Below are 14983 nucleotides of genomic sequence, written 5' to 3'. Positions count from 1 at the left end.
GACTTCTGCAATTTTGCACTGGATTGGTCATGTGACTTTATTTTCTACACTTTTCAAGAGCAGGAGACATACATTTCTAAGTAAAGACCACCAACACCTTCATCAAGGTTCACCAGAAAATTCCTGGGGTGTCTAGCTGCAATATAATGTCCTTCCCTGTTAAGGGCCTGTGGCCACTGTGACCCAGGGAACACACTCAGCTGTCCTTGGTAATTCCTCACTTCAACACTGAAGCAATTTAGAGCTGAAAAATCAAGAGTGGACAAAGGAGCTGTTTTACTTTAAGTTTTTACTTTAAGTTTTACTATTTAAGCCGAAAAATTAAACAACCTTCATGTGGAAGAGGAGTTAGTGAAGTCAATGCTTCATGCACAAGTACTGCTCTTCCTCAATCCCTGGTGCTGTCAGGTCCCATCACAGCACTGGACCCTCCCTCCTATGAGGCTGGATCAGAGCCACAGGGTTGGGAAGAAGCTTTAAAATCTGTTGGGTTTTTCCCTGAAGCCAGGCAACAGTACAGCTTTGGATGAAGGACATGGGAGTGCCCAAATCAGCAGATTCAACCAGGATAGATTAAAGGGGGAAGAAGGCTGCAGCCTTTCTGTAGGAAAAAAATCCCCCATGAGCTTCTTTAAGACTCAAAACCCAGATGAGGGTGTGTGGTGAGTCCAAAGTGATGCTGTCTCATTGCTCTTTGCTCATTTCCTCTCCGTGGCAGCCTGTCCAGAGACGTGAAATGTTACATGTGTAAAACTCACTACTCTGTTCTTGAAATGTAAATACCCTGTTCCACTGAAATGATGCAGGTTTCCACTCCCTGCAGTACACATTGCTTTTAAAGCTGAGGAAATAACTCACTGCTTCTATCAAACACTACATCTTTCCTCATCCTTTTTTTCCAAGAGTGTTTTCTTCTAATGCAACAAAGCAAGCTAGTGTGAAGTTTATAGCAAACACTTCTTGTCTCCTCTGAGGGGGAGCATCATGTCCCCACCATATCTAATTAAAAATTTGTGTCCTTTCATACTTGACTGTAGATGACTGAAGGATTTTCTACAGATTTTCTGAATAATCACAAACACGCAGAGTGTTACCCTGAGGAATATTTCAGTAAGGGAGATAAAGGTTTAACACAAAAGGATCACCTCAGTTTTACCATGGTATTACAAGTTTGCTGAAATGTGCAGGAAGATAATGATTAAGACAAAAATCTAGAAATTTGCAGGTGCTGGGGAATTGAAAGTCTCATTTTTCTCTCAAATGCAGCATTTGAATACAGATAGACTAACTGCTAAACTGATGGACAAGGGCACTAATCTATTTTTTTTCCTTGAGCTTCCATATGCAGATAAATTCATTTCTACAGATTAAGCAAATTTGGTGCATTAATTATTGCTAATAATGGAGGCTGTCAATCTTTGTTTCTTCTTAAGTAAGATTCATGCTAAGCTAGTGCTGTGAAACTTTCCATCCCTCAGGGTTTCCTTTTCTCCCAGCACCATATTTCCTCTCTTTGTTTCTATTCCCCTGATAGATTGCATTCTCCAAAACTATGTTGCAAGGTAATGAATCTCTGTTTTCAGTAGCATGCATGAGCACTGCCCAAGGCTGTTCATTGCTGTTACTCAGCTTTTTCTTAAAGTCATTTTACCTAGAAAACCTTTAATTTCTTAGGGTTGCACCTTCATCAGCTACAAATCAAATAATTTTGCTGAGCCTGATGAAACTGTGCAGATGTACAGCAGGTAATGGTGACATGTTTTCCCACACCCCCAATGCAGTCAGAAACCTGGCAGTTTCCCCTCCACCACTGGATATATGGAATCTTTATCAAAAGAATGTGAGATTGGAAAGACTGGCTGTATCTCACAGAAAAATAACTATACACCCCCAATAGCATCAGCAGCACACAGGAGTTGGTGCCTTGGCATTGTGCTGATACATGAACCATGCCTGAAGCACCTATGGGGACACACACTGTGATGTGTCACAGCAGTGAGGTGGTGATACTCCCATGCCATGGCCAGCCTGCAGTAAATTCTGTCCTCACAGATGAGATCAGATCTGCAGATACTTTATGTAGTTATGAAGTTCATCTGTCTGAGGTCTGAGTGTGACACAGTGGATTATAATGGAGCTTTAGGATTCTTTTGTCAGTTTACTCCCAGCACTGAAAACCTAGTTGTCCAGTTGTCCATGTATAAATTAACACATTTTATTCTGTAGCTGGCAAAAGTCACTCTATAAGCAGCTCAGAAAAGGAAGTAGACAGTGATGTGTCCTATGGCTCCTAAGCACTGCTTGTTTCTGTCAAGTTCAACAGACCTTTCTCTGGTGTACATTTTTGAAATCAACAAAGCACTTCAGAAAAAAAAGAACTTTTCCTGGAGCAAGAGCACTCTGTTATTTGTCAGAGAAATATCTAATAAAATGGATGCAGTTTAAGCAGAACAAAAAAGAGTTCATGAAGTGCACAGCTTATACAGCACTGTTCAGAGTCAGGATCTTTAATTCCTTAGCAGCTTTGCTACATATGGTGATGAGTTTTGGACAAGATAATTAACATGGCTCCATAGACTTGGCTTTCAAAAGTGCACATCATTATCTAATGCTCCAAGTCCAAGAGCATGTGTGTCTTCCATCAGGACAGTTCTGAGATGTCACAGAATCATAAAATCATTTAGGTTGGAAAAGATCTTTAAGATGGAGCCCAACCATGAACCCAGCACTGACAAGTCCCCCACTAAACCATGTCCCCAGCTGCCACACCTACATGCCTTTTAAATCCCTCTGGGGATGGTGATTCTACCACTTCTCTGGGCAGTCTATTCCAATGCCTGTCTACCCTTTCTGACAAGAAACTTCTCCTAATATCCAATCTAAATCTCTCCTGGTGCAACTTAAGGCCATTTCATCTTGTCCTGTGACGTTATTTGGGAGAAGGGACCAACCCATACCATTCTCTAACCTTGTTTCAGGTATTTGTAGGGTGAAAAGGTTCCCTGATAGTTTTGCTGGGACTTTAGTTGCAGTAAGCTGTGGGATCAGCACCAAACTTTTGGAGCCCACTCCCATGCTAAAGCAACCAACCAGTGACACTCCTATATAGCCCAAGAGCCCCTGCTGAGGAAAAGCATCTGCATTAGTTCAGTTAATTTAGTTAGAAACAGTTATATCTGAGGAACTGATATAAACCAGATGTTTGAATCAAATGGCCACTTGAAAATTAGATGAATTAAGACAGTGAGAAGAAGAGAGAGATAAGCTGAATTTTCTCATTCTACTTTGCAGTTTCCCACACCAGCAATGAGTGTCCCTGAAAATGCAGACTAAATCTTCCTTTGGGTATGTTTCTTCAAATTTCTGCCAGATGACTCTCATCCTTATCCTCTCCTCTATCCTCCTTCCTATACTTCATGCTGACTTTCCAGCACTCTTGGTACCTAAAATTATTATTTTAAACTACATTAAGAATCATTTAGATTTGAAGTGACACAAACAACAATGACCTTTACTTACTGTGCCAAGCTTTGATAGGTACTTACAGAGATGTTGATTATTTTGTCAAACAGCAACACCTGCGGTCCAACAAAATCAAACACGAAGTACTGTGGGAAGAGGGGAACAGCAGATGAGAATCATCCCTGGGCAGGCAGCCAGCACTGTCAGCTGCATGGTTCAGCATTTGTGTTACTGCACAGAGCCCCAGTGAGACACTGGGGGTGCTGGGTGGGCAGTGGTGACAAAGCAGAACTCCTTCTTTGCCCCTGACGTGTTTCTGCCATGACCCAGACTTGTTTTCTACTCCATTCCTTGCATGGCTGCACAAGACTTGGTCCACAAATGCCCATGGGTCTCAGCCTTCATCAGAAGGTATTATCAAAAAGGACAGGAGGCACAAGGAAACCCAAAAGATCTGGTGGTTTTGGGGGTTGTTTTGGTGTCAATTGTCACCAACTGGAGCAAATGTATGTCAGGGAAAAGCTGAAACCATGAAATAGCAGAAAAGGGAGTGAAGGGAGGGGGGGTGGTGTCAGAGGTGGTGTGCAGTGTAGATAAAGTTCCCAAATGGATAATTTTAAAAACTGCAGCAGCAATGAGGGTAAGGCAGAATGTGCTGGAGAGGGTGGGGAACAGGTTGGACAGACCTGGAGAAGAGAAATAGCAAAGAGATCTAAACTCAAGAGAGCTATTGCTGGTGCTTTGTCTCCTGGAGAGACCTCCCTTCTCGGGTGTGGAAATGATGCACATTTATTCATCCCCTTATGAGCTACCAAATGGCAGAGTCCCCCCAGAACCATTGAAGAAAGTGTCTTCTTTAAGAGAAAGCACCTACTTCATTGTAGAAAGGGGCATTTGTGCCTTCCTTTACTGTAGTTTGCTTCTTCTCATCACCTATCTCGATGATCACCACGGGATCGATGTTCTCACCCACCAGCTGCCTGGCCTCGATGATGGTGATGGCAATCTGTGGGGCACAGGGACACCAGGGACACTCCTGGGCTCAGCTCCAGCCTGCCTGGGAACTCACAGGCACATGAGGGCTGTCACCCCCTGCTCACCTGGTAGCTCTGGGATTTCATCTCCTCTTCATGAATTCTGGTCACCAGCTTTGCCCTGCTTAAATGACATAAGAAGTCATTAGACATCTCTAGGCAAGAGCTGGCACTTGGACACACACTGGAAAGATTTCAACAGTAAACAAGTATTATTTATGGCAGACAGCCTTGTTGTGAACTGTTAGGCTTGATTTCATTAGCAGAGACCATCTCTGTCTTTCTCGTGTACTTTTTGATAGGGAAATGTTTTGCATCCACACAAACCAGTGCAGGTACCTGTCATGCACAGCAATGATTTCACTTGTTGATCCCATCAAACCTGACTCCATTCCCCCCTAGGCTGCACTCCTCTCCTGTATGAAAAACACAACTACACAAGCTCTTTTCTATAGAGATTGCTGCTCCCTTTGGCTTGTTTTGTTTAGCAGAGTTCCTTAGCACAGTTGAGGCACACTCAGGATGCATTTCAATTTCTCTGAACTGGATAGCACCTGGGGATATCACTGAGCTGACAAGTGCATTCTACTCTGACATGTGGGAGAGTAGGACCGATGGGATCAACAAATGGATTTTCCATCAGATATTTTGTTCAAGGGTAAAGCCGTTCCCAGGAAAGGTGGAAAAGGTGTTTAGGGGGATGTTAGGTAAGACACAGGAAACAGCACCTTTTCCTATCTGGGCTTAAGGATCCAAAAGCACTGGACAGAGCATCACTGTTCATTAGGTCTTCTGCCACCTCTTCCTGTCTTCCAAGAGTGTCATGGAGAAAATTTGCAGTTTCATCATGATCACCTGAAAAAGAAAAGAGACAAGGAAGTAAAATTCACATCTGATTTCTAGTAGCAAAAAGCTCATTTGGGGCAGAGCATTTGGGTGTCCCAGTTAGAGATACTCTAGTGGTCTGTATGGAGCAGCATTGATTGCAGCAGCAGCTCCCCTCCTGTGCAGCATCATTTGCCACATTTGTGTGCTGGAGCCACTGTCCTCACCCTGTGTGCACTCACAACAGGCACATGCACACTAATGAGTAAAGCTGCCAGCTTTATTGAGCCAGCCCACCCAGCCACCACAGCCTGTGCAGGTTTTGTGTTTATGGTTTCTAAAAGAAGCAGAACTTCCAGAGGAGTTGCACACTTGTAGTAAATTATCTACCCGTAAAGTAGGGAAAAAAGCCCTCAAAAATGTGCCATGTCTCTATGGTAAGAGGCAGGCTGACATTTTTAGCTTACTTTACCATATAGAGCAGCATGAACTCACAGAATCTGAATGTGAACTTCATGGAACAGTTAATGCAAAAATAATTAGCTCTCTGTTTATTTGGGAGTGATAAGGAGTTTACTGCCTGACTTATCAATGCTAAGCCTTGAGACACAATTCAAATGAGTTCACATGAAATCAGATCTAATATAATTCCCCACCACCTGCTCATCCCTGTTGCAATATTGACTTATGAGGCCTTACCCAATGCATCTTTGTTTGCAATAGTCAGCCCTTTCTCGCCTTTTTTCTTCTTCTTCAGCTTCATGCCACCAAACAGCCCCTTTCTGAAAAAGTAAAGAAAATTGATCAGTGCAGTATCTTCAAATCTTTTTCTGTACTGCATTCTAATTTACCTCAAGGAGTTGTTAAGGGGGAAGTTTTGATTTCCTAGACAAGATAATTATATTCTGAATTTTCTTTTATCGACAGCAAACAAGAGAAAGCTCTGATTTTTTGCTTCATCTAATTTAGTTTCTTTTTAAAATTTGGTCATGTACAGGCAAACATAACGTGACATGAGCCAAAACTTCTGTTCAAACCAAGACACCAAGATACAAAGAAAAGAAACCAAAGATAAGTTTCCAATCTAGTGACTTCCCACACATGTATCTCATTCCTTAGCTGTGACAAGACCAAAGATAAAAGGCAGATTAGAGGACCCAGAGTAAAGCCATTTTCCACTGAATTGAGATGAAGTAATTTGTGTAAATACCTTGGTCACAACACCCACCCATGACACTCATGGTATCAGTGGCACATAGACCATATAATCATATAATTCAGGTGATTCTCACTCCTTTTCATCAGCAAAGCAATGAGCCTGAACAAGGCTGGCACCTGAACCTGTGTTAGAGACATACTTCTGCCTAGCATCAGTTCTTCTAAAAAAATATATATGCCACATGTTTCAGAGGGAGAAACAATCTATACTGCTTCAGAATTTCGTGTTTGAACTGTACTGACAAACAAACCAAGTGATGAGAGTCAAACACAAAGGATTTAATACAATAGCAGCATTTTTCAGGTTCTTTGTTGGCCACAAGCATGCAGTGACAAACATTCAGCAAATTTTTCTTCCCCCTGTCATTAGAGGATTTGTTTGCCTAAATTATTGCAGGTATAAAAGTTAACCTGGAGAAGCACACAGTCCAACTAGCCAAAACAAGCAAGCAGCTACAAGCTGAGTAAATCTGATAGCAACCAGTGCTCAAACATCTGAAATCATCTGCAAACTCTAGCTGTGGAGGAAAATATACTGAAAACTGGAAAGTAAAGTTGGAAATGTTTAAAGGTTGTATTCAGAGCAAGCAAATAAGTTTACTGGCCAGCCCAAGAGGAATGTCAGCAATGTAGGATACAATAGCAGAAAATGCACAACTTCTTTTTGCCAAAGAATGCTAAAATCTGATCAGTATGAGTGAAAATGTAGCACTCAGACAAAAACATGCCTAAAGCAAAGCAAGAGTCAGAGTGTGCCTGGAGGAAAAGGCCATTAATAAAGCCTGATGTATTAACTGGGATGTCTTCCATGATTCTTATGTTTACATAACACTTGAAACTGCTTAAAGACAGAACTGCAGAAGGTGCCACAGGGTAACAGGAAGAGAAGTAGCCAAGCTTTGGATAACTGCATGGTGTCAAGAGAAAAATCCATCTTTGAAGTAAACCAGATTTCAGTCTCAGGTTTTAGTGTGCCAGAGGTTTGGGCACAAAACAGCATCAGGCTGCATGTGAGCTCTGCTGCCCCCGTGGCCCTAGAGGTCACCTCAGCCAAGATAACCAAGATAATGCAGAGTTTTGTCCCTGACAGCTGGAGAGGCAGATGCACAGGTCATTTCAAGGCTCAGCTGGGGGGGAAGAAGAGTGTGGGTTTCTACAGCAAGAGAGCAGGTGGCATTCTCTGTACATGGGATTTGCCAGAGAGAATCTTCTCTGTAAGGGTCTAAACAAAGCAAATTCAGTCTTCAGGGAACTGAATGAATCAATCCTTCACAACAGGCTCCATCATCTTGATTTGTAAACTGCTCATCAGCCAGTGTCAGTGTGCACACCCTAATACTGTGCACATGGGGAACATCCACACTGCTTAATATAACCAGTTAGGCTTCTTGAAAGTGTTCTGTGTACATGCTTTTTGTGGGAGACAGTTTGTTATCATGGAAGGAATAAAAAAAAAATTTAAACTTTCTTCACATTTCCACAAAATGTTTTTCACTGGAGTTTTGAAATAAATTCAATCACCTCCTGAAAACTTGGAAATCATTCCATCCCTTCTTCCCCAAGATGGTGTAAATTTTAACAAGAGAAAGTTTGGACCTTCTTATGCAGTTATACCAGATTTGATAATGACCCCAAACTTATCCATACCCATCTCTGTCTCTGAGCCAGGCATAAACATGTGTGCCACCTCCAGGTAAACCCCAAAGACATCATGAGGAAATATCTCCCATGGTCCCCACAGGACCTCCTGGCTATCAGTGTGGCACAAACATGGGAAATGTGCAGAAAAACTCTTATGGACCTGTGGGGAGTGTGGAGGTTGTTAGTGTTGAGGTATTACCCACAAACTTTAGAGAAGATTCAGCCCCCATATGTTACCTGATGCACAAATAGAGGTTTTGCTCTTTCCTAAATCCTACAAGTTAATTTGAGATAGAATAAAGCAATTTAATGTCCAAAGAGAAGGCAGATGAAAGAATTCTTACAGTCTAACAAGAGGTTTCCTGTTTTAAGTGCTTTGATTAGAAGCAATTAAAAATCAGCCATCTCAGCTAATCAAGAACATTTCTTAGTTCAAAGAGGATTGAGTGTCCCAGCTTCTTTGACATAGGCATTGTAAAAAAATCTGAATTTAGAAGTTTTTCTTCTCTGCATATGTACAGTACAATGTTTAGTACCTTAGTTTATGACTGTGATTCATTGAGTCTTCCCTGATAGAAACAATAAATAAGAGTGGGACATCAACCATAGCACAGCATTTGACTATACTCAAACCATGTTGAATTTGCACCTCTGTAAACATAAGTGTTCATTTCCTGTTATCAGTGCCACAGGTCCACTGGATCTCTGAATTAATTTTGATACCTCGAAAAAAAGACTCACAAATTTCATTCTACTCTTGTCAAGGTTCATCCATGGCTGTGTCCAGCTTTCAAAAAATTGCTTTCATGCTCTTTCTTTTCATCTAAGCTATCCCATCATCACAGAGGCTTCGTGAACACTTCTTGCACAGAATGTTCTCTTAGATATCCAATAATTGCAATTTTCAGTCTAATTTAAAGGAAAGTTGTCAAAAGAAATCCACTTCAGAGCTGTCAGCATGAGAGTTCAAATGATCTTACTAATACTGAACCTCAGAGCTCCTCAACATTGTTTAAACTTAGTATTTTCTTCCAGCTCCTTAAAATTCCACTTCTTTCAATGTAAGTTCATCTTCAAAAGAGTATTTCAGTATATCAAACAATACTGCACTAGGTGAATAATAATCTACAGGAGTAGTTCTAATTTCCATGAAATAAACACAAGCAAAAGGAACCTAATTCTCTAAGTTATAAAAAATGTTTCTTCTTTTCTTTTCAAATGAAAAAAAAAATCTGAAATGTAGGAATGATTCTTGGCTCATTTCATCACTTCCACAATTTGTACTAGTCAAGGAATTATAACCTAAATCCCTTTTTCCAAAGGATAGAATATAATTACAATACAAAAATACGGCTTCAAAATGAAAAGTCTAATAAATCTAAAATAGTCACATAAGCCCAGCTGATTAATTCAGAACCATTTTTTATTAGGACAATTTGTCATTTGTGATAATAAATGAAGTTCCAGAGAAGAAATTTATTGCACTACATTTAATTATCAAGGAGGGCTGAATAAAATAAATTATGTGGTCTTGGGCATATGGAAAGCAAAAAAATCTTAATGAGTGGTTACTGATGTACTCATTTCATTCCTTCTTTTCTCAGGATTATAGAAGTTAAGGGAAGACTTTGCCAATTTATTCATTTAATTTACTCTGTTTCCCAGTGCAGAGTTGCCTTGTTCAGTATGCTGTCAGATCCTTCACCCTGCTTCAGCAAAGAACTTCCCTTTATCCCCAGATCCATTATTTCTGCTGTGGTTCTCTCAAAGCTTGGAGCTTTTACAAGCTGCCTTAACTTGTTTATACTTCTCCTGATTTCCCCCTGGTCCTGCTGTTTTGACAGGTCCAAGAATTTGCAATAGGAAAGCTTCAGCTCTTCAAGAAGATGAACACAGAATCCTGTATGACAAGCTGCAATTTATGAAACAGCTGTGGCACACCCACAGGTATCAGCCCTGAATCTTGGGGGTTTTCATACCTATGTGAAACTGCGACTTTACATGTCTTGTCTCAACTATTAACACCTCATTAATATCTCATTGATAAGAAAAAAAATGCAAATTGACAATACAGTGGTCAGGATTAGCTACACACTGGCTCTGTGCATTCAAGAGCAAGCTCTAAAATAACTGTTCAGGAGAAATTCTGCTTTCTTTGCAGATAATTCTGTGTGAAACTTCTGTTTCTTGCACTTCAACAGTCACAACCTGAAACCAGCCGTTAGAAATCATAAGAAATTAAATAAAAATATGACAGGAAACATCTTATGCCACTAAATTACTTCATTTTAGCTACAGCTTGCTGCTTTGTCTTCCCATCTCAAAAGGAAGTTAAAACTCAGCAATGCAGAGAAAACAGTGTGAAGTGTGATCAAAAGAGGGTCCTGGCAGAATCTCAGCCTGAGAACGAGATGATAGCTTGTGTTTTTCAGGTGATGCAGTGAGGTAAAAATAATGAAGCATGCCTGAGAAGTGCTGAACTGACAACTAAATACGAGAAAATGATCCTGGAGTCCTCCCTGGTGGTCTCTGAATCAGCAGCTCAGTGTGCAGCCTCAGTTAAAAACATCCACGCTGTGCTGCGTGTTGTCAGGGTGGGTGTCAGGGAGAAAGGAGCAATTGCCAGTTTGTCTCTAAAGCTTTGGTGAACCTACACAAGGTCATTACACAGGATCCCAGAATAAATCAGTTTAACATCTCACATTCTGTGTGCAGCTTTGGTCTCCACATCTCAAATAAGGCAACAGGGTCAGAGAAGACATAGAAAAAGGGTGGGGAAAATCAGTTTATGACAGACTGAAACAGCTGTAACAGCTCTTCATTTGCAGAGAAGATGACTGAGTGGGAATAGGATAAAATTTTATAAATTTAAACTGGCAAATAGGGTGAAAGCAGAGCTGCTTCTTAGCATAACACAACAGTAGAATGAGGATACAGCTGATGAAGCAAGACTGAAAATACTAAAAGGACTGGATCCATTAATACCCATGATAAATATGTTCTGATGCTAAGGAGAATGGACCACAGAAAGTGCCCTGGCTCATGTGCTCTCCCTGAATATCCCATCCATTTGTCACTGCTGGAGAAGAGCACAGTGCCAGATGGATATGGGATCTGACCTCATAGGATGTTTCTCCTGTTCTGATAATTCCCTGATCATAAATATCAAATCTGTGCATGGCTGGGTTACCTGGCATGGATTTGCATCAGATATGGGTTCATTATTATGTTTCTGTTTGAATGATCAAAGCACACAGCACCAGCTTTTGCCAAAATTGTACCTAATTCAGCATAAAGCCTGATGGAGAAAAAACCAATCCATTCTTGGAGCACACTTGAGCAGGAAGGTGAGTTCATTCCCAATTATCACATCTCATGTGATCACCATGTCTTTGAGAGGCACCTGGGTGCACTGTATTGTTTAACCACACCTGAAGTGTCCTTTGGAAGTGAGCTATAAAATAATGACTGACGTGCAAAGATGGGTAGAAAAGGAGTTTCACTCTCTGGGCCACAAAACCACAGTGCCCAATGACATTATCAGCCAAAAAGTTTAAAACAAATAAGGGTGTGAACAAACGAGGTGCCCTTCAGTGAGACACATACATAAAATCATACATTGCAAAGAAGGTCCTTGCGTTGGAGAATTCAAAGAGACTTCAGACACATTTATGGAGTTTGTGGACAGAGGTCTGATACCCATCCAGCTCATAAACTTTCTAAGGCTATGAAACTGCTGAAGGCCTTGCTTATACTTGTTTCACAAACTGTATTTCCAACTATCTACCTTTGGCCCTTTTTGGAAGGCAGAAAGTGGTTTGACACAGTTTCTTCCATGTTTTTCAGCATTTTAATTTAAAAAATTATTTCTCTAGATGCAGAAGAAGAAATACAAGGTATACTGATATGCACTCTGAGAAACCTATAATCAGAACTTTTGAATTGTGCACAGTTCTGCCACAAATGATCTCAAACTCCAAACTCTGGGAAGGCTTCAGGAACAGCAGCACCACAGCAAATGTAGCTCTGCAGACACTGGCCATTTACCCTGGCACACACAGCCTCAGTTCTTCCAAACACTGTCCCTTCTGCAGAAAACCAGTGACTTTTTATTGACACATTCAGCATCCTCATGCATCATGAATCATGACAGCAAGGAAGCCACATCCTGAACAGATGCAAATTAGTGGTTATATTCAACAGCTTTTCTCATGTCAATACACAAGAGCTGGGCAACAGATCTACTACATACTAACACAGCAAAATTCTTTACAAAATAAAGAATGCAGTTGTTACATGCTGAGAGGTCCTTTATTTTATTCCTGCACCTCTTAGAGCTCTTTACTCTTTCTACAGGGTCCTTCACCCCTCACCTGCTGAGCTGTGAAGGACTCCCAGGACCTTGTGCAGTTAGAAATTATTAATGACAGCACAAGGTATTATAGACTAGATCTTACCAGAAATAATAATCACACCCCCCAGAAGCAGCTCAAACAAGCAGTAAAGGACTTGTTGATTTTCTTTTCCTTCAAGAAAAAGTCTTTAAATACAATTAGCTGAATTTAATTTAAAACTTGGAAGAATTTCCAGAGAGTATTAGACATACCTGTGGGCCTGAGGTACCACTGTTGAGGGCTCCATCCTGCTGGGTTTTTGTCAGTCTCTACCTTTTACATTGTGAATGGGCTTTCCAAGCTTATAGAACTAATTGGATTGGAAAAGAACTCTAAGACCATCAAGTCTAACCATTAACTTGTGACTGCCAAGTTCACCACTAAACCAGGTCCCTGAGTGCCACATCTACACATCTTTTAAATATCTCCAGGGATGGTGACTCAGCCACCTTCCTGGGCAGCCTCTTTCACTGCTTAATAACCCTTTCAGTGAAGATTTTTTTAAAATATCCAATCTAAAACCTCCTCTGGCCACATTTGGGGCTGTGTCCTCTTGTTCTATTTACATTTAAGTTAGAAAGAGTGGTGCCTGGTTAGTCAGTCTGGTAAACACTGAACAAGAACAAAGATTTATCTCAGTGCAAACATTAACTCCTCTTGCTCTGCAGAGATCTGCAGGAGCCAGTCTGTTGTGGAAGCCATGCAATGCTCTTGAACAGCAGCTCCAAGCCAAAAGCCCACCAGGCTTACCACACCCACGAAGACTCCTTGAAAAAGTTTAGCAAAAAAAGTCTTAGCAAAAACTCTCTGGAAAAACAGGCTATCTAAAGTATTCTTGTATTTACACTCATTTCTTTTTTAATAAGGACATAATTTATTTTTCTCTTTTTCCACATACAGCTTGCCTAACTTCTCTCTATTGCAGCTCAATGTACAAGGCTCTGCATTGTGGTACCCTCTTCTACTGCTCCAACCTCCCCAGTTCAAAGGCTTAATATCTGTTATTCTTAGTTAATAAACCATCATATTAGTCACAGCTCTTGCCTCTAGCCTTGTAAGTACAGCTACTTCCTTGACATTTCCTCTTGGACATACTTCAGTCCTTGCTGAGAACAAATTACAGAGGCACAAGACCACTTTTGTTCTGCACTTCTCAAAGGACATTTTCACACCATTCTTAACCTTGTCTGGTGGGAGTTGGGCTTTAAAGAGGACACTATATGACTGTGAGGTGAACATCTTGTTAAGGACACCTTTGGGATTAAACATTTGAACCCCAGCAGGAGGATTCATTACTCCCAAAACACAAAATAAATTCCCTGCAGTGATGAAGTACCTGAAGCATGTGAGGTATCAGTAATTTTGCTTGAGTGAAAAATGCAGAGAAATTAAACTGCAATAGGCAGCTTAACCTAAGCAATCAACCAGGGTCAAAATTCTCTATTATTTTGTTTCTTTCAGTGGAATTTAGGGGAATGGCTGCCTCTGCAGGTCAGGCTTATTTGCTATTCTGTTCAATAAGATCCCAGCCTAGCTGTCCAGAAGCTGCTGTGCCCTCCACCAGCATCCATCACACTCTTGCTTGACTTGAGTGATTGAGCACAGCTCTGCTCAGAGGAGAAATGGTAATTAAATCAGATATCACATATGCTCCTGTATCTTTAAAAAGCATATGCAAAATTCCATTTTCTCCAATGGAGCAGAAAATTAAGGCTTTATTTTTCATTCATCCTTCTGAATTTTGCAATTAGTTCCAAGCTCTTGTGCTGGCTTTTACTGGGATACTCTTCTTTAATTTATTTTCTTATATTTTCTTATCTACCTTGTCTTTCATAATTTTGGGTAATGATATGCCTATGCCACAGGCAGCTCCTGTTGCTTTACCTATCTACTTCCCTTAAAAGGCTTAAAACCTTTCTCATTAAAAAGCATGAGCTACACTAAGGAAGGAATTAGAACATGGATAATAGCACACAACAGCACACCCAGTCCAGGCAGACTGGGCTGACAGCAGAATGTGTGGTCCCCTGGGACACCCCACACAGCACAGACATTCCAAAGCACTTTCACCAAAGTGAGGTTTTGAAGCACCCTGTTCCTACATTAAATCCTAAACACCAGGAGCAGTCAATGTGCCCTTTCAGTGCAGGGGTTGTTCAGTCTGCTAAAAATAAAATTAAAAAAAAAAAATCTCTCTTGCAGGGCTGAATTTACAAATGATTCATGACCGGCACAGAATGGTTTCACTACCCTGTCCTATAAATTGCAGCCAAGTATGCAGAACTGGCAGGTCTGCAGGCAAGAGCTATTGGAGAGAGAGTCCTGGGCACCCAAGAACACGCCAGTGGATGATCAGTTGTGTTCACCAACATCCTGTCAGGCAACCAAACTCTGCTTACCTCTGCAGAG

The 14983-nt window shown here is 41.0% G+C and overlaps 1 protein-coding gene across 2 annotated transcripts in view; it reads right to left on the bottom strand.

The window, feature by feature from the left end:
• FER1L6 (fer-1 like family member 6) overlaps positions 1-12941 on the bottom strand; it is a 63974-nt gene extending 51033 nt beyond the window's left edge. For both annotated transcript variants that reach the window (XM_079299770.1, XM_079299771.1), the window contains exons 1-6: positions 12787-12941; positions 6021-6103; positions 5225-5351; positions 4563-4617; positions 4337-4468; positions 3546-3608 (exon numbers count right to left, since the gene is read on the bottom strand). In XM_079299770.1, coding sequence (XP_079155896.1) covers positions 3546-3608; positions 4337-4468; positions 4563-4617; positions 5225-5351; positions 6021-6103; positions 12787-12821 — 495 coding nt within the window. In that variant the 5' untranslated portion in view covers positions 12822-12941. The remainder of the gene's footprint in view (positions 1-3545; positions 3609-4336; positions 4469-4562; positions 4618-5224; positions 5352-6020; positions 6104-12786) is intronic.
• Positions 12942-14983: the final 2042 nt, after the last annotated feature.

Source organism: Erithacus rubecula (genome assembly GCF_903797595.1).
Source record: "Erithacus rubecula genome assembly, chromosome: 3".
In the NCBI taxonomy this organism is placed as follows: Eukaryota; Metazoa; Chordata; class Aves; order Passeriformes; family Muscicapidae; genus Erithacus; species Erithacus rubecula.
The sequence above is the reverse complement of the archived record's forward strand: the minus strand, read 5'-3'. Positions and strand labels throughout refer to the sequence as shown.